At 44.5% G+C, this 27,416-nt stretch overlaps 1 protein-coding gene across 10 annotated transcripts in view; it reads right to left on the bottom strand.

Annotated features, from left to right (window-relative positions):
- zc3h13 (zinc finger CCCH-type containing 13) overlaps window positions 1-27,416 on the bottom strand; it is a 108,785-nt gene that overhangs the window by 36,329 nt on the left and 45,040 nt on the right. For 3 of the 10 annotated variants that reach the window (XM_033032860.1, XM_033032865.1, XM_033032862.1), the window contains 5 exons: window positions 25,679-25,864; window positions 16,275-16,582; window positions 11,421-12,992; window positions 8,684-8,875; window positions 1,659-2,118 (listed from right to left, as the gene is read on the bottom strand). In XM_033032860.1, coding sequence (XP_032888751.1) covers window positions 1,659-2,118; window positions 8,684-8,875; window positions 11,421-12,992; window positions 16,275-16,582; window positions 25,679-25,864 — 2,718 coding nt within the window. The remainder of the gene's footprint in view (window positions 1-1,658; window positions 2,119-8,683; window positions 8,876-11,420; window positions 12,993-16,274; window positions 16,583-25,678; window positions 25,865-27,416) is intronic. The other 7 variants (XM_033032863.1, XM_033032864.1, XM_033032868.1 and 4 more) reach the window with 7 other exon arrangements.

Genomic DNA, 27,416 nt, shown 5'->3' with positions numbered 1-27,416 from the left:
CCTTCAATCCCCTTATCCAAACCATTAATATACAACGTGAAGAGAAACAACCCCAGCACCGATCCTTGCGGATCTCCACTAGTCACTGGCAGCCAACCTGAAAAAGCGCCTTTTATTGCAACTCTTTGCCTTCTGCCAACCAACCAACCCCGCTATCCCTGCTAGTATCTCCCTTTAATACCAGGAGCTCTCATCTTCCCTGGTAGCCTGATGTGCGGCACTTTATTGAAGACCTTCTGAAAATCTAGGTAAACAACATCTATAGCCACCCCTCTGTCTATCCTGCTATTAACTTTCTCAAAGAACTCCAGCAGATTCATCAGGCAAGATCTTCCCTTTACAAAACCATGCTGACTTCAGCCTATTTTATCGTGAACTTCTTACCAACCACCGATGTCAGGCTAACCAGCCTACAGTTTCCACTCTTCTGCTTTGCCCCCTTCTTGTACAGCGGTGTGATATTCGCAATTTTTCCAATCTTTAGGAACCACTCCTAACTCTAGTAATTCTTCAAACATTACAACTAATGCCTCCACAATCTCTGAGGCCACCTCCTTCGGAACTCTGGGGTGCAGTCCATCCAGTGCAGGTGACTTATCCAGCCTCAGACTTTTCAGTTTTCCTAGCATCTTCTCCTTAGTAATTGCCACTCCACTAACTTCCACCCCCTAACTCTCTAGGATTGGAGGCACACTGCTAGTGTCTTCTACTGTGAAGACTGATGCAAAAAAGTAATTCAATTCTTCTGCCATTTCTCGATTTCCCGTTATCACTTTTCCTGCATCATTATGTTATATGCCTTCTCTTTTGCTTTTATGTTGTCCTTGACCTCCCTTGAGAGCCATGTTCGTCTTATTCTCCCCCTGGAATCTTTCTTCCTCTTTGGAATGAAATGATCCTGCACCTTCCGAATTATCCACAGAAATTCCTGTCATTGCTGCTCTATCGTCATTACTACTAAAGCCCATTTCCAGTCAATCTATGTCAGCTCCTCCCTCATGCCTCGGTAGTCCCCTTTGCTTAGCTGTAATACTGACACATCCAATTTCACCTTTCCCCTTTCACATTGTAGGTTAAATTGTGCATGTCAATTGTGCATGCGACAAGAAACGCAAGTTGAAAAAAAAGAAAGATTTATCTACATAAATTTCACGAGAGCAAATTTTACTCTGTATCTCAAAGCTTTGATTAGTGATTTGTGAATTCTTTAAAGGGAAATTTACATTACCCAAGCAGCTGTAATGCAGGAATCACCTCTATTTCACTTCTAGTTGCAAATAATGAGGGGAGGTTTCTTCACAGTAGATGGGAAATCTGGGATTTTCTATAGTGAAGGATCAGGATGGTTCATACAAATCAGAGATGGACTAACTTCTGGGCATTAAGGGATTTAGGGGACACGGAGTTAATGCAGGAAGACGGTGCTGAGGAGAAAATCAGCAATGACCTTCCTTAACAACAAAGCAGCTATAAGGAACCAGATGGCCTATCCCTGATCCTAATTCTTAAATTCTCATGAATTTGGACTCATTATTCTGTAAATTCCAGATTATCATTCCCATGGATTACTTAATTTGACTTTAAATAGGTTTGGAAATGACATGGACATTCGGTTACAGCCTAGATTACATTTGGAAAAATACTTTGAATCAACATACCTTGTTTTTCTTTGCCCATGACTTTCTCGAAAATCCCGCTCCTCCCGTTGATCATCCTTTTTATCTTTGCGTTCATCTCTTGCTTTATCCTTCTCATCCCAGTCCTTTTGTTTCTCTCTCTCCCTGTCCCTCTCTTTAACTCTCTCCCTTTCCTTTTCTCTGTCCCGTTCTCTCTCTCTATCTCTCTCCCTTTCCCTTTCCCGCTCTCTCTCCTTGCCCCTCTCTCGTTCTCGTTCTTTTTCTCGATCTCGTTCACGGACTCTTTCACGCTCCCTCTCCCGATCCAGTTCTCTTTCCCTTTCTCGCTCTCGGTCTCTATCACGATCTTTGTCACGGTCTCTTTCCCTTAATCTATCATCACGCCTGTCTTCACGATCTGAACGCCGCTCATCCTTTTTCTCATCATGGTCCTGATCATCTATCCTCCCTGGATGTCGAGTAGTAGTATTAATTGCGTGGTCTGCAAAATAAATATACATTAAATAATAAAGAACAAGTTCTATGGAGTCAATGAAACTTGCCGTAGAGAATACATCTATCTAATTAATCCTACTCTGTCAGTGACAAGCAAGTACTCAAGTCCCATTTGAAAGTTAATATTGTAAAATATTCCCCAACCCACAAACCAAAAGTGTTGCCAAGTCATGTTAAAAAACATAAAATGATCTCTGGCATTTTTCATGGATTCTAAATGTCACAAAGGAAAATAATAATTAATTAGGACAGAATCAAATGTTCAATTTTGGAGACAAGACGCAAATTTTAGGAGCTGAAAACTAAATGTATCCTGTTGGGGGGGGAGAGAAGAGGAGAGAGAGAGGTGGGGGAGAGAGATAGGTGGGGGAGAGAGAGAGGGGGGAGAGAGAGAGAGGGGGGAGAGGGGGGTAGAGAGGGCAGGAGAGAGAGAGGGCGGGAGAGAGAGAGGGCGGGAGAGAGAGAGGGCGGGAGAGAGAGGGGAGGGGAGAGAGGGAGGGGAGAGAGAGAGAGGAGGGAGAGAGATAGAGGGGAGAGAGAGACTGTAGGGGGGAGAGAGGGGAGAGAGAGGCGGAGAGAGCGAGGTGGGAGAGCGAGAGAGGAGAGATGGAGGGAGCGAGAGAGAGGTGGGGGGAGAGGGGGGGTGAGAGAGGGGGCAGCGAGGGAGGAGGGGGCGAGGGAGGGGGGAGGGGAAAAGAGAGACAGAGACAGAGATAGTTTCCGGAGGCTCGGAAGGCCTGTGAAAAGACTCCCAAGAGCTGCTCTTGGCAGTGAAGTTGAGTGTGGGCTGGAGAGAACTGCTTCTACTGCTCTTTTGGACTGAGACTGACTCTGAGATCACTCATTGAGCTGACACTGCTGGTGTCTCTGGTGCTGGTTTGTACCCGACAGGATGGCGAGGGCTCGGTGCTACGCAGCTGCGGTTTCGGCTGCGGCTTCAGGGTCACTCGAGGAGGAGCCGTATGTTGACTTGGAGGGGTCCCAATACGGGATCACGGTCGAAACCGGGTACCGGTGGACCAGGGATGCAGTAGCAATGGGTCTGCATGATCTTTTCCAGAAGGGTGTGATTGCCTTTGCCGAAGTTGCAGGGGGGAAGTGTGAGATTATATTAAAGTCACAGGAGGATGTGGCCCTAGCTCTGGAGAAGGGGATTACAGTGGGTGGAATCTTTGTCCCGGTGGAACCGTGGGTGCCCACCGTGAGACCGGTTCTCCTGCGCTGTGTTCCCACTTTCATCTGGGATGCGCTCTATCTTCCACACCTGGCAAAGATTGGGGAGGTGCGGTCTAGGCTGACTAGGCTTATGCAGCCCTGGGGTAACCTGTGTCTTAAAGGGATCCTGAGTTTTAAGAGGCAGGTGTTCATGAAGGTGGGAATGGGATCGAGCGCGGAAGGGATCTTCTTCGTGGAGCATGGTGGGCTCCCCTACTGGAGTTGGAGTTGTGGGAGGCACAGTGTCATGCGTGCAAGGAGTTTGGACACTTCCGCAGGGATTGTCCCAATGGCTGTGCTGCTGCGAGAAATCCCAACGCAGCAGCCCAGGAATGCATTGCTGGCCTATCCGGGGCTGCCAGCTCCACCCCGATGACCCAGGGCGGCACTGCTGGCCCATCTGGGGCTGCCAGCTCCACCTCAGCGGCCCAGGGCAGTGCTGCTCCCCCCCCCCCACCCCCCGCCCCCCACGTCCTGTACCTGTGGCGGTGGATGACGGTGGGATGCAAGGGGAGGGTGAGGGGGAGGGATGGCAGATGCAGAGGGGGAAGAAGTCCAAGAGGATAGGCCCACGCCCACACCTGAGCTCACCCAAAGGGTGCCTGTTGGCCCCGGAGAGGTCCAAGAGGCACCTGGCGGGGTTGAGCAAGGAGCTGAGGAGGTTCAGAAGGGGGCATGGGAGGTGCAGAAGGGAGCTGGGGAGGTTGACCTAGGGGATGGAAAAGAGGAAGCAGGTATTGTTGAGGCAGAGGACCCTTCCTTTATGGAGGTCACCGTACCGCCGCACAACAGCGAGACAAAAATATGGCGTGGGCCCTTTGAGTGAGAGCATGGCCCTGGGCCCAAAGTCAGGGGGCAGCCTACCTCGAGACCTTCCAACCCTGTCAAGGCCGGTGGCCCAGGACTAGTGTCCTCTGGGCCAGAGGATGTCCCTTCGTTTCAGGGGCCTTCCAAGGGTGTTATCTCACCAGTTGTTGGGGTTGGCTCCCCTGGAAATGTGTCCCCTGGGACTGAGGACGAGCAGAGACAACCCGAAGGGAGTCTCGACTGTAGGGATGGATTCCCAGCTTGCGCTCATTAGAGCCACAAGAGTCGTGACCCTCAATCGGATTCTGGGGGTGCCTGCGCACCGCGGGACCTGGGGATGCCTCATCTTTTCTTCCTCAGGCCCAGTTGTTGAGGGCAGTGGGATTGTGCAGGAGCCTGGCCATTCATTGGCTGGCTCATCATTGTCAAATGTATCAGGACCCTCCCTCGACTGATCCGGGGGTGGGATCATGCCGGAGGAGGGGGAGCGTGATGTAGCCAGCTTACGCAATGGAGCGAGCGAGCTGGTAGCCAGCTGCAGTCCTCAGAACTCCGACGATGACGCTGAGCGTAGTGAGGGGGAAGATGTTGCTTCAGGTGTCAGTGGGTTGGCAGATTGCCCGGATTCCAGTGCTGTGTCTCGAAGGGCCATTATCTGGGAGATTCGGGGGTTTCTGAAAACAAACAAGTGCAGTAGGACCAAAATCGAGTCAGCTGGCAGAGGATAGCCGGACCTGCCGGGACCTATCCGGTCACTTTATGCTATCCTTTGCAGTGGTCTTCCCGAGTCTGAGAAGCGTCAGTTTGGGGACTTTTTGAAGCTCCTAAGAGAGGGGCCCCGCTCCCACGAGGAGTGTGAGGAAAAAACCCTAATGTGTTTTTAACATGTCAATCACAGTTGCTTGCCTAAACATAAATGGTGGAAGGGGAGACTTTCGTAGATTTCATCATCTATCAGTCCTCAGAGGTGAAAATATGCAGTGAGGTTTCTGCAATAGACGCATACTGTTGTCAGTGATGAACCCACCTGGCTACTGGAGTGGGAAGGAGGGGGGTCTACATGAGCCACCTTAGCACAAATTCGAGTGGGGTGGCCTTCCTGTCGGCCCACTTTCCAGCCAGAGATCCTGAAGGTACAGGAAGTTGTGCCAGGACGTTTGCTCTATCTGGCCGTGAGCCTGGATGGCATGCCGTTACATTTCATTAATGTGTACGCCCCCAGCACCGGCACGATGCAGGCGTGCCTACTTCAGGTGACTGCTCTGCTGAACAATATTGATTGCGGAGAGAGTGTCTTCCGGGGGGGGGGGGGGGAGGGAGATTTCAGTTGCACACTTGTGGTGCGAGATCGCTCTGGTACTCAGTGTGCCCCTGCTGTAGCGAAGAAGTTGAGAGGTTTGATTGACTCCTTTGCGTTGGTTGATGCGTGGCAGAAGCTCTAACCTGATTCCAATGCTTTTTCGCGGAGGTCTGAGGGGGGTGATTCCCGTAACGATCGCATGTACATCCCCGGAGTGTATGTCTCTCGTGCCTCGGCGGCTTCTGTGCGGCCAGTGCTGTGCTCGGACCACAGTCTGGTGTGAGTGGCTGCTGGAGGATCGCGATTCCGGGTGTCATTCAGTCGGTTTGGGGTGAAGTGGAGAGAGAGGTAGAGGGGCCTCCCTTCCCTTAGGCAGTGGTGGGATGTGGGAATGGCTTGTATCCCTCTCTTTTGTCAGGAATACATGTGGGGGTCGACCAGAAGGCGGGCGGGACGCGGCGGTCGAGCGACTCGAGAGGGAGTTACTTGACGCAGAGTCTCGCTTAGTCGGATTGGTGAGGACTCCTGTGAGTGGCGAGAGTATCAGGAGAGGAAGCTAACTTTGAGGGACCTGCTGCTTGAGCGTTCCCGAGGCGCTTACTTGAGGTCGCGGGTCCAGATGCTGCACGATCCGTCGAGCTGCTCGCGGATGATGGCTCGTCTGTCACAGATCCAGAGAAGATCAGTGGTTTAGTTCGGTCCTTTTATGGGTCTCTATTCTCCGCAGATGGATTTAACGGGGAGGCTCAGCGGATCCTGTGGGAGGGTCTACCGACTGTAGATAGGGAGGTGTTTGAACTCCATGATGACCCCTTATCATTGGAGGAGTAGACTGGTGCCCTGCTGCACAAGAGGAGCGAACTCCATCGGTTGAAAAACTGGCGCTCTCTCCTCAGTAGAGTATAAAGTCTTTGCACAGGCAATGGCAAATTGCCTGGGCTCCGTGCTGTCCCATCTGATCAACCCGGACCGATCAGTCCCTGGCCGGTCCATTCAGGGTAACATCCACCTGGTTAGGGACCCAATTCATCTATCCCATGAGAACTCGTCAGTCAGCTGCTTTTCTGTCCCTTGATCAGGAGAAGGCTTATGACTGGGAAGATCATGACTACCTCTTCGGGATGCTGCAAGCGTTCGTGAAGGTTAACGGTGTGTTGTTGGCTCCCATTCACTTTGGGAGGGGGGTACTCCAGGGGTGTCCCATGTATGGTCAGTTGTACTAGGTCTGTGTGGAGACGTTCCTATGTCTTAATCGGTGGTTGACAGGCCTGGCTCTACCAGGACCAGGGGTGGAAGTGGTTCTCTCTGTCTATGCCGACGACGTACTCCTTACGTTCACTGACCCTGTTGACCTGCGGAGGATGCATGATTGCCAGCAGATTTTCTCGGCTGCATCGTCCGCCAGGATTAACTGGAGTAAGTGTTCTGGACTTTTGGTGCGTGGAGCATCACGCACCTCCTCCATCTGAGGGTCTACCTGAATCCTACTGAGGATGCTTGGCCAGCGAACTGGCTGGAGCTGGAGATGAAAGTCGTCGCCCGGCTGAGACGTTGGTCAGGCATGCTTAGAGTTCTTTCTTTCCAGAGTAGGGTGCTGGTGATAAGCCAGCTGGTGGCTTCCACATTATGGTACCGGCTGGCTACTCTTGTCCCGCCCTCTATCTTTGTAACTGCATTACAGAAGAAGCTGGTGGATTTCTTTTGGGGAGATAGGAAGTACTGGTTTCCGCAGCGGCCCTGAGTCTCCCGTTAGAGGAGGGTGGCCAGTCCTTAGAGAGCAAGAAAGGAAGAGTGAAGAGAGGAAGAGAAAAGAGAGAGAAAGAGAAAAGAGAGAGAGGGAGAAAGGTGGAGAAAGAGAAAGAGAGGGAAAGATAAAAATAGTCGTTTTCCCTTCAGTGGTCCAACAATTTGTAGTGGCTGAACACCTTAACCAGGTGATAAATATCAATTTCTGCTACACACGTGGAACGAATCAGGACCAGCTGGACTAGGTTAAAATAAATCACCAAAGAGATGAAGAGACAATTGGCTTTCAACCTTAAACAAAACCTAAAATGCTTGATAAAGTCTTCTCAGAACAATCCCAAATTCACCATTAATAAGAAAGCTCTGGCTCTAACACCTGACCACTTCCCTTAACTCTTCCATTGGTTCTCATTTGTTTTATTGTTTGGATGATATTCAATCCTTCATGCCCAAGAAACACTCTAGTTTGTGGACCACTGGGTGGCGTCGCGATGGCAGCCTCGCCAGCAGCCTATGTGTCATTTCGACACTTTTTGTTATTTTAAGTGTGTCTAAAATGAATGGTTCAATGTTTCTCGGTATGTTTGATGTGGGGGGGTGGGGAAAATAGGCGGAAATCTTTTTCAGTCACTTACCTCGACGGAGATGTGATCTTTCTCCGTCCCCCCCTGTGGCCTAACAACTTGGATTGGTGCGGCCTTTCCTGGAGAACGGCTAGGAGCTTCAAAGCGTAAGCGCGGCACGGACTTACCATCACGGAGCGGGCGATCCTTTGCCGGGGATCGTTGTGGAAGTACTCCGACCGTGGGGCCTGTGGACTTTAACACCGTGAGAAGAGGCCGACTCGGGAGCTCCATGCCACGGAGTGTTCCGATCCGTTCCGATGCCAGAGTTTCCATCATCCCAACGAGAGGGCTTGAACAGCGGACCGTCGGCAGAGGCAGTGCTGAGGGTTCAAAAGCCCCGACCACCACGGGTGAACAAAGGAGGAAGATGACTGAACTTTATTACCTTCTATCACAGTAAGGAATGTTGATTCCATTTTGGTGGATGTTTATGTTAAATTTATTGTGTTCTTTTTTACTTGTATGGGTGTATGGTAATTCAAATATCACTGTACCGTAATTGGTGCATGTGACAATAAATGTGAACTTGATCTTGAAAAGCCATTTTATTTGGCTATCATCACCTATTTGGTTCTCCTGCTACCACAGACTCAGGCTAAATCAGACTATACACATCCAACCCCACCCAGAAATGCTTCTGACCCCATATTTCCAAATCAGGAAGAACACATCCCATATCTCTGCCCTTGTGAATTGTTGCTAAATCCGGGATAAACGAAAAAAATCAAGCATATGAATAAACTTTCTTTTTCTAAATTATCAGATGTTAAAATGATAATTTTCAGGTCTGAATTCAGGTAGCAGGGAAACTGGTTTTCCATCAACTTTTCACTGCTACCATCAATCGGTACCCTTACCTCTCTCTCGATCTCGGTTTTCACGCTTTTCCCTTTCTGTATGGCCACGTCTGTCAAAGGAAGTATCTCTGCTTTGGTCTCGATCATATCGATCTCTTTCTGTGTATCCACTTCTTGTATCCCAGCTTTCATGGTAATTACCGCTCGTGCCATGTGTGTCAAATTGTGTTCCTCTGGTTGTTCCTCGGCTCCCTGGAGCAAAAGATTTTATTTATTTTGTAGTACAAAATGAAGACTTTTGTGAGAAACACAGCAGACTCACTTAATAACACTATCTTTGAGCATTACAATAAACGTACGAGTTAAAAAAAAAATCTCCATGAACAAACAAAAACAATTTACCAGAACACAAAACCCTGAGGTTGTCAAAAACTGAGTTGTAAGCCTTTTTCTTCCTTAAACTCCTTCCCAGATGTGAATCATCCCTATACATGAACAATAGCTTCATCTGTGATAGCATATTTGTATTATGACAATTCCGTGCTTATTTCATTTGGATTAACACCTTTCACTTTAATTCTTCACCCCACTCTGACCTGTCTGTGGTTTCCGTACTCTTCTAACAAGGCACAACATAAGTTTGAGGAACAGCATTTTTGCCTCAGACTCAATATCAAATTCAACAAAGTCAGAAAACTAGTTTCAATGTGAATTTGAAAGGATCTTCAATCTCAAAAGTTACTTCTATTTCTATTTTCATGGATGCTACCGATCTATTGAATCTTTGCAGCATTTCCTGTCTTTACTTTCTATTTCATGCATGAGAACTTTTTTCATTTTCAATTTCTTGATGGATTAACAATCATCCTGTTCGGCAAAATTCCTCAGCAAAAGGATGTTGCCAGGACTCGATGGTCTGAGAGGTTGAGTAGGCTGGGATTCTATTCTTTGGAGTGTAAGAGGATGAGGGGTGATCTTAAAGAGGTGTATAAAAACATGTGAGGAATAGATCGGTAGATGCAGACTCTCTTGCCCAGAGTAGGTGAATCAAGGACCAGAGAACATAGGTTTAAGGTGAAGTAGAAAAGATTTAATAGGAATCTGAGGGGTAACTTTTTCATACAAAGAGTGGTGGGTGTATGGAACAAGCTGCCAGAGGAGGTAGTTGAGGCAAGGACTATCGCAACGTATAAGAAACAGTTAGAGAGGTACATGGATAGAACAGGTTTGGAGGGATATGTGCCAAATGCAGACAGGTCGGACTAGTGTAGCTGGGACATATTGGCCAGTGTGGGCAAGTTGGGCCGAAAGGCCTGTTTCCACACTGTATGACTATGAAAATGACTGAAGTATCCGCCGAAATTACATGTCCATGGTATTGATGCCCATTTGAAACCAAGACTCATGATGCAGTGCAGATGAGACCAAGGAATTATGTTTTTGGTTTTCTGTTGTAAATACATCTATCCGCTGTTGCAGCATTCACCTTTGTTTGCTAAGTTTGGGCAATCTCATACACAGCAACAACCAGGATGTAAGACACAAAAAGCTGGTGTAACTCAGCGGGACAGGAAGCATCTCTGGAGAGAAGGAATGGGTGACGTTTCGGGTCGGTTACTCCAGCTTTTTGTGTCTATCTTCAGTTTAAACCAACATCTGCAGTTCCTTCTTACACAACAACCAGAATGTTGATGACTATTGTCTTGTTTTTCAGTTGCTCTTGACTTTGGGAAACCTTTGAGTGTGTCAAGATGACATATTTTCAAATGCTTGCTTTACTCGTGGTACTACTCATAATTTGCTTATAAGTCAGCTGCCCAAGTTGTAGTTCTGTTCCTAATTCCAAGCCTGGGGATTCTCACTTCTGGTCAATTTTCTACTGTTGAAAATGTAGGTCAACCTCTACATATACAACACCACCTGTTCAAAGTTACATGGATCCAACTATTAAATTCAGCTCCTCGTGAGAATCAAGAGGTATAGTTGGGTGGTAGAACATTTCAGCAAGTCATTTATGTGAAGATATTTGAAGCAACTTGAAGAGACTGACTGTTAAAAAAAGATACTGAAGAGACTAATTGTTAAAAAAAGATACCCAGGTAGAGCAGTCTTTTACATAAATGCTGAGTACATAGGTATGTAAAGGAGGAAGAGAGAATCCGGTTAAGTAGAACAAATAGTCCAAGCCGGTTAGGACCCAAACACAAAAGAACAGGTAATTAGGATAGTGAATTAACTCATGAACCATGTTTTTGAAAATGGCAAAATAATGACTCCATACAATGTTGTGACAACAAATGTCACTGCATTTTTATTGGCTTTAATTCAATAATCAATCACATTTTTCTTAAAATGCCAAGGACATTGGGAAAAATGCAATACACGAATTTGGACAGCTTGGAAATTAAACAAGATCACAATTCCTTTAATTGCATGATACCAACAATACCAACCTGAACAAATTAGTTTAAATATAATTACTTAACGAATGCAAAGGTGATTCATAGAATGAGACATATAATTATAGAAAAACAACAAAAATTAAACCATAGAAGTTAAGGTATGCACAAGGACATAAAAGACAGAAGATTTCTTTTTGGCACAACATAAATAGGAATATACTCATGATTTCACTGTCAGAGATCTACCAATCCATCTCATATTAATTTTGGATTTTGACATGATGACAAAACTGCATTTAAAAAAAAAATGTTTATTCCGTCAGGAAATATGAGAGCTAGTCATAACAATGGAATATTGGGCCTGAATGATTAAAATGAAAATATTTGTAGCTTACCTTTGTCAGTTAATTCTGGTCCTCTTCCTCTTCCTCTGGCTGTCCTTTCACTCCTGGTCTCGCTCCTGCCATCTCCTCTGGCCTCGCTCCTATTGTCCCCTTTGGGCTCGCTCCTATTGTCTCCCTTGATTTCGCTCCTGACATCTCCTCTGGCGTCTCCCCTGGCATCGCCCCTGCCGTCTCCCCTGGCATCGCCCCTGCCGTCTCCCCTGGCATCGCTCTTGCTGTCTCCCCTGGTATCGCTCCTGCTGTCTCCCCGGGATTTGCTCCTGCTGTCTCCCCTGGATTCGCCCCTGCTGTCTCCCCTGGTCTCACTCCTGCCGTCTCCCCTGGCATCGCTTCTTCCATCTCCCCTGGTCTCACTCCTGCTGTCTCCCCTGGCATCGCTCCTGCTGTCTCCCCTGGCATCGCTTCTTCCATCTCCCCTGGTCTCACTCCGGCCGTCTCCCCTGGCGTCACTCCTGCTGTCTCCCCTGGCGTCACTCCTGCTGTCTCCCCTGGCATCTCCCCTGGTCTCGCTCCTGCTGTCTCCTCTGGCATCGCTCCTGCTGTCTACCCTAGCATCGCTCCTGCTGTCTACCCTAGCATCGCTCCTGCTGTCTCCCCTGGCTTCTCCTCTGGCATCGCTCCTGATGTCTCCCCTGGCATCGCTCCTGATGTCTCCCCTGGCATCGCTCCTGATGTCTCCCCTGGCATCGCTCCTGCTATCTCCTCTGGCATCGCTCCTGCTGTCTCCCCTGGCATCTGCCCTGGTCTCGATCCTGCTGTCTCCTCTGGCATCGCTCCTGCTGTCTCCTCTGGCATCGCTCCTGCTATCTCCTCTGGCATCGCTCCTGCTATCTCCTCTGGCATCGCTCCTGCTATCTCCCCTGGCATCGCTCCTGCTGTCACCCCTGGCATCGCTCCTGCTGTCTCCCCTGGCATCGCTCCTGCTGTCTCCCCTGGCATCGCTCCTGCTGTCTCCCCTGGCATCGCCACGACCATCCCCTCTGGCCTCGTTCCGGCTTTCACCCCTGGTCTCGCTGCGAAACTCTACCCTAGACTCGCTGCGACTGTCACCCCTCACCTCGCACCGACTGTCACCCCTGGTCTCACTGCGAACATCACCCCTGGATTCATTCCTGCCTTCAATCCTCACTTCACTCTGACGTTCATTCTTGACGTCAGTCCGGGAACTTTCATCTCTGCCATGGCTCCGGTTGTAACTGCGGTCTTCATGATGCTGTTCGTCTTTCCGATGAGAATCTCTGCTATCTCTGTAGTCATGAGTATCACGGCTAGGACGAGACTCTCTCACATCTCGAGAGTCTTTACTCTCCTTGTAATCTCGAGTGTCTTTGCTCTCCTTGTGATCTCGAGTATCTCTTGAATCATGAATCTCATGAGATTCTCTGGTCTCTCTGCGCTCAGTGGTGTCTTTCACTTCTTTATGATCCCGATTGTTTTTGTTATCACGCGTATCCCTGATTGTGCGCTCATCTCTTTCTTGGAGTACATTCTGATCCAGTTCACAGCCTCGCCGGTCTCGAATATCCTTGCTCTCCTTTTCTCGGTCCCGCTTTCCTCTGCTTCCTGAGAAGAAAATCTGCATTAATATCTAAACAAAATATCACGTATTAATGATGAGGAAAAGCTAATTAAACTTGATTATAGATGTAAATGATCCCAAGTTATAAGGCAGTAAAATCCTAATGCACTAGAGAGCTGTGTTTATCTGCAGTGGTAACAGGAAAACCATTAGATAAAACAATGCTGATTAACGGTTATTTAATCATCCCTTAGTAATTTAATACAATTGATGGTTCTATTTTAGCCAAAGACCAAAAATATAAATTCTGTTTATCAAAACGGGAGGGGGGGGAGGGGGAGATAGACTGGAGGGGAGAAAAGACCAGGACTAGGGCAGACAGCAGGTGACCTGAGGCAGAATGGTTCCCTGCTAGACTCATTGTTGGCTCGGGAAGGTGTAATTTCAAGAGGGATACATTACTGCGAACCGTGGAACTGGTTAGACGACTAGGGTGGAGTAAGGGGGCTAAGAGGGGAGGGGAGGGGGAGGGGGGAAGCAGGGGAGTGTTAGTATAAGATACTTAACATTTGAGAATTCAACGTTCACACCGCAAGGTTGTTAGCTCCCCGAGTGAAATATGAGGTGCTGTTCCTCATCCATGCAAAGTCACCTTCTCGCGAGAAGTTTCACAATCACAATATACTCACACTCCATCTCATTATTTTTAATTATTTTTACAACTTTCTGTGAAGATTGTTCCATACATTACCCCACATTAAAATTATGCTTCAGATTGCATCTCCCTTACTGAAAACCAAGCATATTACATTTTACTTTCCTCTGCAACCGTAGGAAATGCAGCATCTGTCCCTATACTTCCTCGCTTGACTCCATCTAGGGTCCTGTCCCCATGCCTCCTCCCTTGACTTCATCCAGGGATCCCAACAGTCCTTTCAGGTGTGGCAGAGGTTCACTTGCACCTCCTCCAACCTCATCCACGGTATCCGTTGTTCTCTGTGTACATTCCTAGATTCATCAAAGACCCACAACATCCTGGCCACACACTCATCTCCCTGCAAGGTACAGGAGCCTGAAGACTGCAACAACCAGGTTCAGGAATAGCTACTTCCCCACAGCCATCAGGCTATTAAACCTGGCTCGGACAAAACTTTGATTATTAATAACCCATTATCTGTTATTTGCACTTTATCATTTTATTTATTCATGTGTGTATATATTTATATTATAGTATATGGACACATTGATCTGTTTTGTAGTAAATGCCTACTATGTTCTGTGTGCTGAAGCAAAACAAGAATTTCATTGTCCTATCAGGGACACATGACAATAAACTCACTTGAACTTGAATTTGATATCAGCGAGGCCCAGCACAGACTGGATATTCATTTTGCTGAACATCCACACTCAGAACGCCTTGGCCCAAGCGATCTCCCGGTTGCCAAACATTTAAACTCCCCTTCCCATACTGATCTTTCTGTGTTGGACTCCTCCACTGTCAGAGTGAGGCCACATGCAAATTGAAGGAACAGCACCTCATATTTCACTTGGGCAGCTTACAACCCAGCGGCATGAATTTGATTTCTCTAATTTCAAATGACACCTGCATTACCTCTCTCTCCACCCCTCCCCCACCCCAGCCGTCCTGCTAGTTCCACTGCATGCATCCATATATCCCTTCGTTTTCATCTTCCACAGCTAACAATGGTCCATTGTGGGCTCCACCTTTCCTTGCTCATCAGCGCCTGTTCTAATTTGTTCGGAACCTTTTCGTACATCTATTTTCCCTCCCCTATGATTCTCAGTCTGAAGAAGGGTTTTAACCCGAAACATCACTATTCCTTTTCTCCAGAGATGCTGCCTGATCCGCTGCGTTACTCCATCATTTTGTGTCTATCTTCGGTGTAAACCAGCATCTGCATTTCCTTCCTACACATTCCATTTTATCCTGATCAAACACTTTTGAAAGAAAACTAGCGAGATTGACACGATCTCCTTTCAAGTGCCCACGTTGGTCATCTCTCAAGAATCTATTTTGATCCATAATGTACATCAAAGTCCATAATTTCTTGGTTTGATTTTGCTATTATTTGAGAAAAGTTATTTTTGTCCAATCATCATTCCAGTATTCAAAGGATTTCTGAAAGATATGTACCAAAGCTCCCGAAATCTATTTCATTCAGGATTCTTGAAGGCATTCCATCTATCCTCAGTTTTATTTGCAGCAACAACCCGCATTGGTAATATAAATTGTAAAACACCATCTTGGTCTCTTTTCAGAACAGATGGATTATCCATCTCCTCTCTTTGGTAAATACTGACAAAAAATCTTATTCAGAGCTTTTGTAGCCCGTCTGGTATACAATATTGGGTTCTCAACCAATTCCAGTGACCAAAATCTATCCCTTATATTTTTCTCTCTTTCTAAATGCAACTAAGAGGCCTATCCTTAACTTTCCATGTACTATTCAATTCCTAGGCTATTTCTTTGCCAAATTTTCTCCTTTTCTCTCTGCTTTGAAAATTGATAGCTTACACTGATAGTTCCATGGAAAATGTTTTGCTAATAAAGAAAGCATTAGGCCTTGGGAAGCATCTGCACTACTTTCACCATCAAGGATGGATGCACAAGTTATGTTTTAAACCTCTTGTTATTTACTACCAATTTTTGAAATGTATACGGGGGGGGGGGGGGGGGGATGTATTTGATAATAACACAACTTTCTACCTCCTTTTATGAGACATAACCTTGATCTGAATTAAGGAAAGATAACGAAGGATAATTTTCCCTCTTTAGTCATCCCAAAACCTTTGATGCAAAGGAGTTCATTACATAGAGAATGGCAAGTTTGAACGTACTTGAACTTTATAGGCAGCACAGTAGCACACCGTTAGAGTTGCTGCCTTACAGCGCCAGAGACCCCGGTACTGTTTGTGCAGAGTTTATGTTCTTCCTGTGACTGTGTGGGTTTTCGCTGCGTGCTCAGGTTTCCTCCCACATTCTAAAGGCATGCAGGTCTGTAAGTTAATTGGCTTCTGTAAATTGCCTCTAGGATTCCTGTAGGATACACCTAGTATGGGTGATTGCTGGTCTCGCGGACTCGTTGTGCCGAAGGGCCCGTTTCCACATTGCATCTCTAAACTAAGCTCTAAACCTCACTTTGCATATTGGTATGATACTTATGCTAAATTTACAAACCAACAACTTTTCAAAGTCATATCATTTAATTATAAAAAAGAATCAACAATTAAGCATCACTTGGAATTGATTTAAAAAAGCAAACTTGGACTCAGCATAATATTTTTCAAAATTTATTATGTTTTACCTGCCCCTTTCTCATGATGTCGCTCCTGTAACGGCGATTTTTCTTGCTCGAGTTTGCCTTTTTCTCTTCCAGAGGACCTATGTTTTATTGGACTTTGCTTTCTCTGTGGAGATGAAGAACGCGGAGCATATGGTGAAGAGGATCGTTTTCGAGTCAGTGATGCCGCATGCTGATAGGACGGTGAGGTGGAACGTTTGTGGCGAGGAGATGATGATCTTCTTGTTGCAGGTGAACCTGATCGAGATGATGGGGAGTGCTGTCTTGACACAGTGGGAGTTTGATGTTGCCTCTGGGAAGAAGGTGATCTGCTGGAAAGGTGACATTTGAAAAGCTCATTACAAATATTTGAAGTATTTTGTGAAACAGTTGTCAAGCAAGCCTTTACTTATGGTTAATTAAGGGTTTTGATCCTGAGAATGCAGAACTGGTGTGAACAGATGATTGATGGTCGGCATGGCTGAAGGGCCTGTTTCCATGCTGTATCTTTAAAACTAAAAACTGTCTGAAAGCTGATTTCTCTGCAAGTCAGAAACATCTGTTATCTATTGTAACCCATATCATACTGCTCTACGTACACCTGCCACACTTCTTTCACTTAATTGAATAATCATTTTTAAGTAAACTAATGGAACATATACTGTTTCCAGTCATTAGTCATTAATATGAAATATTTTATTACCATTAGAAACATACTGTTACTATTGAAAAATGCCCTAAAATGCACAGCAAAGTCAGATTTCCAAAACTCTGGTCATTCGTAACCCAGGGAACACCTGTTTTATTGTAGTTCTAGCAAATACAGATTCTATTCAATCTTTCCTCATAAAACACACAGATTCCAGATACATCTAGGAAAGCTACTCCAAAATTTCTTCCACCTTGTTGACATACTCCTTTAATTAAGGAGATTGGTACTGTACACACTATTTCAGATGTGATTTCACCTGTGCCCTATATAACTGAAGCATAATCTCTATATTAAGGTATTCATTTCTTCCACAAACAATATTCTGGTGGGTTTCTAAGTACTTGCAATAACAGCATGCTCGCCATTTGCAAATCATACAGTACAACAGTCAGATTCCTGTACATCTCGGAACTCTGCAATCTCTCACCTTTTAGATATGCCTTTTTATTCTATCTGCTAAAGGGACAGTTTCTCATTCTCTCACATTTGCCACATATTGGCCCACTCACTATTTATACCCTTTTTTGACTTTGCTCCTTCCTCTGCCCTCCAGCATTTTTCTCTGCACTACATGTTGTACTTGTATATGGCTTCATTTTGCATGCTTTGACTGGATAGCAGGCCATCCAAAGCTTCACTATATCGTGGCACGTGACAATAATAAATCAATACCTTTTCTCCTTGCATCTCTCCAATTTGATTTCCTACCTATTTTTGTGTCAAGAGCAAAGTTAGCAAATATGCCGATCATCCAAGACATTTATATAAAATGTAAAAACGTCAAGGCCCCAGCATGATTTCTCTGGCACACCACTCATTACATCTTACCAACCAAAAATAGACCAATTTATGCCTACTCTGTTTCCAGTCAGTCAATCTTCTCACCATGCCACTACGTTACCTCCTACACTATGAGCTTTTACTTTCCCTGTAATTTTTGATATGGCACCTTGTTGTATCTTCTGAAAGTCTATGTACAGTACATCCACCACACATCTTTATGTGTAGCACAATCTATTCCATTAAAGAACTCCAATAAATTGGTCAGACCTTTGACAAAAACCTATTGACTTTGTCTGATTATATTGAATATTTCTAAGTAGCCTGCTACAATAACTTTAACAACAGCTCAAGCATTTTTCTACTGTCCAATGTTAGGTCACAATTTATCACCCTCCAATCTGCAGCAGCTCTTCCAGAATCCGCAACATTTTGGAAAAACCATGTACATATCTTAACGCATGCAGGATATTGTATAAGCTTTGGAATTTGGAATAGAATTAAGCATTAGACAGTTGTCAGTGAACATCCATACTTCAGATTTTATGGTGGAGAGATGGTCATTGATGAAGCGTCTAATGACGTTTTGAGTGCTGAATACTGTTCTGGGGAACCTTCTGCAGGAGGATCAGGTCTGGGAACTTAATATTCAGGGTTATACATCCTATAGAAAGGACAGGCAGGTGGGCAGAGGAGGGGGGGTGGCTCTTCTGGTGAGGAATGGAATTCAGTCCCTTGCGAGGGAAGACATAGGGGCTGACTAGGTAGAGTCACTGTGGATTGAGTTGAGGAATTGCAAAGGCAAGAAAACACTAATTGGTGTTATCTACAGACCCCCAAATAGTAGCCCGGATGTAAGTTGCAGCAGGAGTTAAAACTGGCATGTAACAAAGGTAATGCCACTGTGGTGATGGGGGATTTCAATTTGCAGGTAGACTGGGAAAATCAGGTTGGTTCAGGACCCCAAGAAAGAGAGTTTGTAGAGTGCCTCCGAGATGGATTCTTAGAGCAGCTTGTAATGGAGCTGACCAGAGAAAAGGCAATTCTGGATTTAGTGTTGTCCAATGAACCAAATTTGATAAGAGAACTCGAGGTAAAGGAACTAGTTATCTTAATATGATTAGTTTTAATCTGCAATTTGAGAAGAAGGTTAAATCAGAAGTGGCAGTGATGCAGTTGAACAAAGGGGATTATGAGGCATGAGAGAGGAGCTGGCCAAGGTAGACTGGAAAGGGATACTAGCAGGAATGACGGTGGAACAGCAATGGCAGGAATTTCTGGGCATAATCAGGAAGACACAGGATCATTTCATTCCAAAAAGGAAGAAAGATTCTAAGGGGAGTAGGAGGCAACCGTGGCTGACAAGAGAAGTTAGTGATAGAATAAAACTAAAAGAAAAGATGTATAACACAGCAAACAGTACCCGGAAGCCAGAGAATTGGGAAACTTTCATAGGACAACAGAAGGAAACAAAACGGGCAATACGGGCTGAAAAGATGAAGTACGAAGGGAAGCTGGCCAGGAATATAAACAAGGACAGTAAAAGCTTCTTTAGATATGTTATGGGAAAAAGAATAGCAAAGTCAAATGTGGGTCCCTTGAAGGCAGACACGGGTGAAATTATTATGGGGAACAAGGAAATGGTAGAAGTGTTGAACAGGTACTTCGGATCTGTCTTCACTAAGGAAGACACAAAATCTCCCAGAAGTACTGGAGAACAGAGGATCTAAGGGGGTCGAGGAACTGAAATAATTTTTCATTAGGCGAGAGATAGTATTGGGTAGGCTAATGGGACTGAAGGATGATAATTCCCCGGGGCCTGGTGGACTGCATCCCAGGATCCTAAGGGAGGTGGCTCTGGAAATAGTGGACACATTGGTGATCATTTTCAATGTTCAATAGATTCAGGATCAGTTCCTGTGGATTTGAGGATAGCTAATGTTATCCCACTTCAAGAAAGGAGCGAGAGAGAAAACGGGAAATTACAGACCAGTTAGCCTGACTGGTGGTGGGAAAGATGCTGGAGTCAATTATTAAAGAGGTAATAATGGGGCATTTGGATAGCAGTAAAAGGATTAGTCCAAGTCAGCATGGATTTATGAAAGGAAAATCATGCTTGACTAATCTTCTGGAATTTTTTGACTATGTGACAAGTAAAATGGATGAAGGGGAGCCAGTGGATGTAGTGTATTTAGACTTTCAGAAAGCCTTTGATAAGGTCCCGCATGGAAGACTGGTGACTAAAATTAGAGCACATGGTATTGTGGGTAGGGTGTTGACGTGGATAGAAAATTGGTTGGCAGACAAAGAGTAGGAGTGAACGGGTCCTTTTCAAACTGGCAGGCAGTGGCGAGTGGAGTGTCGCAAGGCTCGGTGTTGGGGCCGCAACTGTTTACCATATATATTAATGATTTGGAAGAGGGAATTAGGAGCAACACTAGCAAGTTTGCGGATGACACAAAGCTGGGTGGCAGTGTGAAAACTGTGAAGAGGATGTTGGGAGGTTGCAGGGTGACCTGGACAGGTTGGGTGAGCGTGCAGATGCGTGGCAGATGCAGTATAATATAGATAAATGTGAGGTTATCCACTTTGGTGGAAAAATCAGGGGGGCAGATTATTATCTCAATGGGGTTAGGTTAGGTAAATGGGAGGTACAGCGAGACCTGGGCGTCCTTGTACGCCGGTCACTGAAAGTTGGCATGCAGGTACAGCAGGCAATGACGAAAGCTAATGGAATGTTGGCCTTCATAACAAGAGGATTTCAGTATAAGAATAGAGAGGTTCTTCTGCAGTTGTTTAGGGCTCTGGTAAGACCACATCTGGAGTATTGCGTACAGTTTTGGTCTCCTAATTTGAGGAAGGACATCCTTGTGATTGAGGCAGTGCAGCGTAGGTTCACAAGTTTGATCCCTGGGATGGCAGGACTGTCATATGAGGAAAGATTGAAAAGACTAGGCTTGTATTCACTGGAGTTTGAAGGATGAGGGGATATCTTATATAAACATATAAAATTATAAAAGGACTTGAGAAGCTAGATGCAGGAAAAATGTTCCCTATGTTGGGCGAGTCCAGAACCAGGGGCCACAGTCTTAGAATTAAGGGGAGGTCATTTAAGACTGAGGTGAGAAAAAACCTTTTCACCCAGAGAGTTGTGAATTTGTGGAATTCCCTGCCACAGCGGTCAGTGGAGGCCAAATCACTGGATGGATTTAAGAGATAGAGCTCTAGGGGCTAGTGGAATCTAGGGGTATGGGGAGAAGGCAGGCATGGGTTATTGATTGGGGATGATCAGCCATGATCACAATGAATGGCGGTGCTGGCTCGAACGGCCGAATGGCCTCCTCCTGCACCTATTTTCTATGTTTCATTTTCTATGTTTCTAACCTCATGTCTTCAGGAACCCCAATTTTAAGAAGATTACCTTGCCTTCTAAACCTGAGTGTATGGGGATCTTTTTCTTTTGCAATCATTCGTGATTGAGGATGACTTGTTTCCACTAGTGTTGAAGGTTCTGACTTGACCAATGAGGTTAATGTGTGAACTACCGGCTCTTCAACAGATGGGACGGAAGATGTCTGGTCAGACAGACGGATAATTTGTAAAGTGGTACGCTGCTTCTGCTATTTATGCAGAGCTCCCAATCCATGGATTTGAGGTTTTCAATCGCACCCTGAATGCTCTTTCTCCACTCGAGCACTAACAACTGCCCTACTTTTAAAAAAAAGATGCCCAGTCAACTTCTAATCCAAAGCTTCAATAATGTCCTTTTTGCATGGGCCGCGGTAGCAGCCCCCTCCGCCCACTATTTGTGCTAGACATGTTTCAATGTCTCCGGCTTTGGACGAGGCGCTGCTGTGCTCGGAGCAACCTGGTCGTGGGTGTTGGAGAGCTGGGGCGGAGGGAAGGATTGGAAGCAGAAGCAGCGGCGGGGGCAGATGCGGACGGGGAGCCGGGGCTGGCGAGTGTTAGCCGGGCTGGCTAGTCGCTCGCTGCAGCTCCGGCCATGGAGCAGCCTCAGTGCAAAAATCCCGGGCCGCCGGAGGCGTTGCACCGCTGCCGTGAGAGTCTCTGTGCCGAATTCGCCCTGGTGACCGGCATGGACCAGGCTGTGGCTCGGTGCAAACTGGAGGACAACCAGTGGGTACTGGAAGTAGGTACCAAGCACTGGGTAGAAGATAGTGGCCTTCAAATGGGGGTGGTTGGAGAAAGCATCCTGCTTGCCTGCTAGATTTTCACTTACTGTAACTGCAGGAAAAATGTTCCCGATGTTGGGGGAGTTCAGAACCAGGGGATCACAGTTTAAGAATAAGGGGTAGGCCATTTAGGACAGAGATGAGGAGAAACTTTCTTCACCCAGAGTTGTGAATCTGTGGAATTCTCTGTCACAGAAGGCAGTGCAGGCCAATTCACTGGATGTTTTCAAGAGAGTTACATTTAGCTCTTGGGGCTAGCGAAATCAAGGGATATGGGGAAAAAACAGGAAAGGGGTACTGATTTTAGATGAACAGCCATGATCATATTGAATGGCAATGCTGGCTCGAAGGGCCGAATGGCCTATTGCTGCACCTATTTTCTATGTTTCTATGCTTGAGTATATGGCAATTATACTCGACCACTTGATTTTGAAGCATTCATGCATGGTGGAGGTAAAATCTAGTCATAGAGTGATACAGTGTTAAAACAGGCCCTTCGGCCCAACTTGCCCACACCCGCCAACATGTCCCAGCTACACTACCTGCTTTTGGTCCATATCCCTCCAAACCTGTCCTATCCATGTATCAGTCTAACTGTTTCTTAAATGTTGGGATAGTCCCTGCCTCAACTACCTCCTCTGGCAGCTTGTTCCATACACCCACCACCCTTTGTGGAAAAAGTTTCCCCTCAGATTCCTATGAAATCTTTTCCCCTTCACCTTAAATCTGTCCTTTGGTCCTCGATTCACCTACTCTGGGCAAGAAATGTATATTTCAAATGCATTTTAGATTTCTCAAAAGTCTTACTTTAAAATAAGTAATGTTTCCACAAACTAATAGCCCCTTTATTAATGTCATGGTTTGAAATGAAATATACGTCAAAAGGCATACTTTCAAAATACTCAGATTTTTTCCCCCGAGCTAAACATAATTTATATGACTTTGTAAAATCAGGAAATGTTATGATTATTTCTTGCCTCTTTTTCCAACTACAGACAAAAAAAATAGCACTTGAAATAATAACACTTTTAAAAGTTTTTTTTGTCAAATTTTCTGTACCGTGGAAGGCACTGGCGTTGATCCGGGGGGAATTTACCCCCCCCCCCCCCCCCCACTTTTTGAGGTGGGGGATGGCCTGTATTATTTTCCCCCAGTTTTTGGAGGTCGAGCAATAACAAAAATAATAAGCACCTGCTCCTATATCTCATGTAGGCCCTATATTATCTTATAAATACTTCAAACAAAAAACATTGAAATCATTCTTCTACTAAAATGCGATTTTAATACATCAAATTTCAAAAAGTCCCTACCGTGGGAGGGATTTATGGAAAATGATCAACAAAAATTATGATCTTCTACAAGTAATCACTAGTCCTCTAATCCATATAACTGGCAGGTACACCTGATTTTAATATCAAAGCTCTTTGTAAAGATAAATGTGGTTAAAAAGTCTCATAAGAGAAATATATTGTTCCAAACTTGTGTTTCCATCACTCAAAAGTTAAAAACATGCAATGGTTTCAGTATCTGTATTTTTTAAATCACTTCAGAAAGTGGAAATCAAAATTACCAAGCCGATTAATGCTATTGTATTTCATTATACTACATTATCACTGACTAATAGCTGCATGCATATGTTCTAATTCAAATTTAAATATCCTACAGAAGTAATCAATTATTTAAAACCAAACTAATAATAACCCCTGTTCAACCACCAAAGTAAATGTATACAACATTAAGCTGTTAGTTTTCTTCTGGGACCCTAACTAGGAAACCACAGCAAGATATCAACGAGTGATAAACAGGCAACAATATTTCAGCTACTCTCAGTCCCAAAGCTCCTTACACTAACATTTTGGATTATGCTTCTGGGGAGCAGGGCAATTGTTCCTTTTGCTTTTTTCCTCACCTGAGATTATTAGCCTCAGTGCTAGCTACTATTTTTTGATCTGACCCACGTCTCCATTTAATCCAATTCCCCTACCCTTTATGCACCTAGACTGGGCTCATGTTAGGAGTTCAGGTTAAATATCATTTATTGAGTCATAAAGTTATACAGCTTGAAAACAGGCCCTTCAGCTCAACTTGCCAACGCTGACAGTTGGCATTCTGGGCTGGTCCCATCTGCTTGCATTTGGTCGACGTCCCTTAAAACACTTCTAATTCATATATCTACCATTTACTAACAATGTTAACTACATTGTCATTCAAATCGTTAATGTTGATAACAAGCAACAGTTGACCCAGCACCGATCCCTGTGGCACACCACCGGCCATAAGGACATTAAGTGCTGGAGTAACTTAGCAGGTCAGGCAACATCTCTGGAGACCATGAGTGGGTGAAGTTTGGGGTTGAGACCCTTCTTCACACTACTGTTTGTCTCTTTCCTCCAAGCCAATTTTGAACCCTCGGATCACAAGTGATCTAACCCTCCAGACTAGCCTATCAGGTGAGACCTTGTTGAAGGCCTTGCTAAAGTCCATGTAGACAATGTCCACAGCCTCTTGGTGACGTCTCCAATAAAACGATCAGATTAGTGAGACGTGATTTCTCACACACAAAGTCATGCTGTCTATCTCCAATCAGGCCTTGCCTATCAAAATGCTGGTAAATCTTCCCCCTTGGCATCACGCCACTAACTTTCCTAGCACTGATGTAGGCTCACCAGCCTGTAGTTTCCTGGCTTCATCTTGTCCTTAAATAATGATACAAAATGAGTCACCCTCCAGTCTTCCAGAACTATACAGATGGCTGGAGTTTGCTTAATACATATTGTTGAAGGGGCTGTAGTAGGGTTAGGGTTAATGGAAACAGAACCATTGAGTCACTTCGACTGAATTCAGTCCTGCATTTGGTTGCATTCAGGTGGCTGAATATGTCAGCTAACCCTGTGTTGCAATTTCTCTGCATTACACTGGAGAATCGTCACCTGACTGCAGTAAGGTAGAAACTTGGTGGTAAAGGGAAAAAGGGCATATTTACTTTTTTTTAAACTTAAATTTAGAACTATTCAAACCATTTATGGGTTTTATTCATAATTAATTAACTTTATTTTTATTTTTTAAATAATTTAACTTTTATTGAATTAAGTTTTTAAGTGTTTCTGAGTGTCAAAGAAAATTAAAAGTCATTGAAATTAAAGAGGTCCAAATTCCACCCTTCCTTCAATACACTTGTTTCAGTTGGCATCCAGTTCTTGCTGCTAGATTCAGATATGTGGAGGGCTAGCAAGATACTAGCACAGCCCAGGTAACTGTGGATGCTCATACACTGCAGATGGTGTTTCTCGGCAGCAGGCCCAGACTAGTATGATCCAGTCTCTCAGTTTCACTCTTACCAGCATTAGAAAGGGCTGATATGTGGAAGTATATGCATGGAAACTATTCTCATCTAATCCACTTTAGTACACTGATACATTATCACACAACTATGATAATAAATCTACCCATCACTTGCTTCCTCCACATCTCATCTTCCAGTCAAATCTTAATTAGTCCAGCCTCAATTTGGTTTGCCTTGTTTGTTGTGTGCAGAAATGCCAAATCACTGATTAGGGTAAACATCAACCTAGCTTTGAATCCTAACCTGTTTAATTATGTTATTGTGCATCCATAAAAAAACAATTCTGCTAATTACTGCTATGAGTATCTGTGTAAATTATGAGTTTGTCATATATTTCTAGATAATTTGTTGTGCCCATCATTTCCACTTTCTTGTTGACACAAGTTTGAGGATTCTATACCTGTAACGTGGAGAGAAGGAATGCTTTCGAGAAGAGGAAGAAGAGGTTGACTTAGGTGGAGCTGGAGAGGCTGATTTTCTCCTTGTTGCCGGTGGGGAATATTCTCTGGAACGAGAAGAGGTGCTGCCAGACTGTTCTTCAGGGCTTATAGACCTCTTCTGTCTACGAAGGCTATCAGAGTGATCCCTGAAAGTTGAACAAGACAGAGACCTAACCTGCGATGTCTATTGTATCATTTCTTCATTCTATCTACAATGTATGACAGTACCCATCCATTGAGTAAACTACTCAGATTTTTCAAGTTTCTTTCATATGTGATAATATAAATAGATTTCAGAGATGACTTGTGTAGCAGCACAATAACATATGATGAAAACACAGAAATACATTCAACATTTTTGTGTTATCTTCATCCAATCAATAAAGAAAATGTTTACACCTTTGCTGCAAGTATAAAGTTCTCTAGGAAGTGATGCGGATTAAGGCAAGGGAAAGGTGCCCAATCTGCATTGTACCTTTACTCTGATATTTCTGTCTTTCCATTGTCCCAATATTGTTATGGTCCAGACATCTCAATTCTGCAAGTCTCTTACATATTTAAATTATGAATCTATCTAATCAATTGAAGAGTATACTGCTAGTTCAGCTCTTTGACCAGCATCTGTAAATTTGCGATTGTTTGCATGAGCCCTGAACCCTGTGCACTGACCCATTTCAAATTCTGTTCACCCATTTCTTGTGTTTGCTAACCTGCATTGGTTCTTGGTTACATAGCTATTTGATTTAAAAACTATCATCCTTATTTTTATCCCAGTGAAATGAAAACATCTCCTCAAAACATCTCCTTGGTGAACCTGTTGGTCACATGTCTTAACATTTTGTGAATCAGTTCAATTAATGTTTGAATTTTTGCAATGTTAAAGATGCCTACCTGAAGGCAAACGAATGGAAAACATTATTGGTATAACCTCCTGAAGACTCATTCAAACAACTAATTGAAAATAAATTACTACGTAACATGGACCCATGGTTCATAACTTATAATGACTATAATTCTACATTTTGGGTCATTACAAGCACGTACACAGAAGCCAACCTTTCTAGAAACAATCAATACAGATAGTTCTAAATATCCGTGTAAATAGGTTAAAGAATGTTACATTAATGTTCAATAAGCTAATTTAAAAATGTATTTTTAATTTAAAAGGCATTTTAATTCAAATATTAATATTTTGAACTGAAAAGCTGATGATTTGAAATTCTCAATCTTGTATACAATCTTGTGTACTTAGCTGCTGTTTAAATGCGGGCAAAGAAAACACATTGAATTCAGATCAGGAACCAAATACAATTAAGAAGTTAAAAACACAAAATAGCGGGAAGTTCTAAAGTATAGAGAAAATGTTGTAAATAGTTAGCCATCGCCTGAAAAGCGAGAAAATAAATCGGTTTCATGACATTGACATCCTTTCCAAAACATGGACACAAAATGCTGGAGTAACTCAGCAGGTTAGGCAGCATCTCTGAAGAAAAGGAATAGGTGAGATTTCGTGTTGAGACCCTTCTTCAGACTGTCTGGTTGACTATTCCTGGTTTTTTTTGCTTTATGGTTAGGATTTCAGGTCTATTAATTTTAGGGGGAAATAATGCATAGCATATCTTTATGAAAAGTTGCTGAACATAAAATATTTTTTTCTGGGAAAGGGGTCTTCATGTGCAAAAGGTTATTATTCTCCTA

The sequence above is a fragment of the Amblyraja radiata genome, chromosome 14, assembly GCF_010909765.2.
Source record: "Amblyraja radiata isolate CabotCenter1 chromosome 14, sAmbRad1.1.pri, whole genome shotgun sequence".
Lineage (NCBI taxonomy): Eukaryota > Metazoa > Chordata > Chondrichthyes > Rajiformes > Rajidae > Amblyraja > Amblyraja radiata.
The sequence above is the reverse complement of the archived record's forward strand: the minus strand, read 5'-3'. Positions and strand labels throughout refer to the sequence as shown.